At 44.1% G+C, this 2,458-nt stretch overlaps 1 protein-coding gene across 1 annotated transcript in view; it reads left to right on the top strand.

Moving 5' to 3' along the window:
- The first annotated feature begins 24 nt into the window (after window positions 1-24).
- TMSB15B (thymosin beta 15B) overlaps window positions 25-2,458 on the top strand; it is a 3,042-nt gene continuing 608 nt past the window's right edge. Inside the window, exons 1-2 of the mRNA XM_040629540.1 lie at window positions 25-95; window positions 1,533-1,649. Coding sequence (XP_040485474.1) covers window positions 1,550-1,649 — 100 coding nt within the window. The 5' untranslated portion in view covers window positions 25-95; window positions 1,533-1,549. The remainder of the gene's footprint in view (window positions 96-1,532; window positions 1,650-2,458) is intronic.

Raw genomic sequence — 2,458 nt, forward strand, 5'->3', positions numbered from 1 at the left:
AACCGCAGCGTTCCGCGCGGGAAGGCTAACCGCGTCCGGTGTGTGGAGTTTCGTTGGTCCAGCCGTTAGCCTTTCACCCGTTTTCAAGCCACCAGGTGAGGGCCTGCGGTCCCGGCGGAGCCAGAAGACTATAGGGACGGGGGGCGCAGTGGCTGCGGGGCGGAGGGGGTCGGTCTTTTGGGAACTGGTGGGGCGGGTTGGGACTGGCGTTTTGTAACCGCGCCTCCTGGAGAGCCCGCGCCTTTGTCTTCTGTGGCGCCGCCTTCTGCGCGTTGCCGAGTCCTCCCCGGGTGGGTCCTTGGAAGGCCCGAGGGGCGGCCCCTCAGAGCGGCCCGTCCGCTGTGGCTGTAGGCCCGAGGCTGAGAGGAAGAGGAGTTTGGGTGCCGCCCGGAATGGGCCCTCGGGGGCCGGCCCTTCGCGCTTTCCCTTCCTGTGGCCAAAAGGTGGGCTGCGCGCCCGACAGAGATGATAGTTATTTTAAAATGTAAGCAAACTGCTCCTGACAAACAGAGCCACGCACCCAGCCTTTCATGATTTATTTGTTAGTCCCTGTTTCCCTGCCTTGGAGATTGGCATCTGATCCCTCGTCAAAGGAGGATCTTAGGGTGACCTCGACGGACGGGAGGCATACTCGGGACTTCTGGCTGCTTGGGGGCCTCTCCATTCTACTCTGGGCACTAGACGTGTCTTACCTCTACCAGGGTGGGGCCAGGCATGTGCTTGAGAGCTCTGTTTTCCGGTCTCTGGGGTCTCCTATTGTCTCTTCTTGACAAATCCGGAATGGTTACAGGGCACCTCATCTCCTAACCTTTCCCTTTGCAGAGAAAATATGGTGAAATAAAAATCAACTCTGTTTCTTTACCCCGTTTTGCTGAAGTCCTTGGTCTGATTCTAATTAGCTGTGTTTTCGTACAGCATTTACAATCCAGTGCTATAAGGAGCTAGCTAGTATGAGACATGTAATTAGTTACGATCAGATTGAATCCCTTCACTCTCTTATTGTGGCTCCTTAATCTACTGTCTTTGGGCAGATAAAATGGAAAGAAACTAGTACAACTTTTTAACCACGCTTTTTTGTGTGCTGCTCCTATCCCCCAGAAAAGGTGCCCCCCAAAAGTAATTGACTAGAAAGTAAAGATGCTCAAATCGTGCTATCTGTTGTGACAAATTCCTCAGCTGGTTAAACTCAGTCCTTATTTTCTCTTCTCTCCCTATCTGCTCATGTGTTTCTATCACCTTCATTTTACCTTTGCTGTGATTTTAAGAGTCAGACATATTGACTCCTGTTTCTAGAGCATCGTGGTTTCTGGTGCATCCTGATTCAGTGGCATTTACTGCTTATCAGAAATAGGGTAATGACACGGAATAAAAAGTATTCTAATAAAAACACAACGTTTCTAAGATCTGCTCCTTGTTTCCTGTTGAAAATCAGCAGGCAAAATATACATTAATATTAAATGTGAGAATTTTGGCTGTTACTTCTTAGTCTGATAATAGTTCTACCAGATAGGTTTATTAAATTTTTTTTTCAGTCTTTCTTTCAGTCAAGATGAGTGATAAGCCAGATTTGTCTGAAGTGGAGAAGTTTGACAGGTCAAAACTGAAGAAAACTAATACTAAAGAAAAAAATACTCTTCCCTCAAAGGAAAGTAAGTCATGGGGGCTTTCTAGTTGAGACAAACAATGTTGAAAGTTGATAGGTTCAGTAAATAAACTCTTCTTGTATATTTTGCCACAAAGTAAGTAATAATTAAAGTACCAATGTATTTAATACAACATCTAAAAATATCAAATACTTGCTTCTTACCTGGCTTATATGAGTGGTTCTCACGAAATAGACCCTAGTAGTAATGGGAGAATTTTTTTAAAACTGGTTTTTTTGGTTGTTGAAAAAAATTACTAAAAGCCACATTAAAACCATTCTTGGGATATTGGACTCAGTAGTATAAACATCTTAGTTTTGTCCAATTTTTGTTTTTTTTGCCATTTTTATGCATCTAACAATTTGGGTCTGTGATCTCATCCCTAGAGAGCTGTATAAATTTTATGGTTTGGACCTTCTCTACCTGATGGCAAAATGAGGTGGGAGAACCAGTTTGGCTCTTGGGTATACTCAGGTCTCCCAGGGATCAAGAGATCGGTTTTGCCCTCCTGACTTACAGTCTGCTGCAGAAACTCCAAACCAAGGGGCACATTTTTTCATGTCACCATTATTTGAAAGTTCCAAAGTTAGAATTGTCTGAAATGTTATATCTTTCTAATTGTATAGGGATAGATAAATCTGAAGAAAAATGCTTCAGTTCCTCTTCATTCTTAAAATAATATATGGTAAAAAATGGCAACAGCATAGATCTACCTCTTAAATGGGGGGAAAAAAACCCTGCAGTTGATGTAGATTCTAATGTAGATTCAGGTGGTTTACACACACACACACACACACACACACACACACACACAC

Source organism: Ursus maritimus (assembly GCF_017311325.1).
Source record: "Ursus maritimus isolate PB19 chromosome X unlocalized genomic scaffold, ASM1731132v1 scaffold_X1, whole genome shotgun sequence".
Taxonomy (NCBI): domain Eukaryota; kingdom Metazoa; phylum Chordata; class Mammalia; order Carnivora; family Ursidae; genus Ursus; species Ursus maritimus.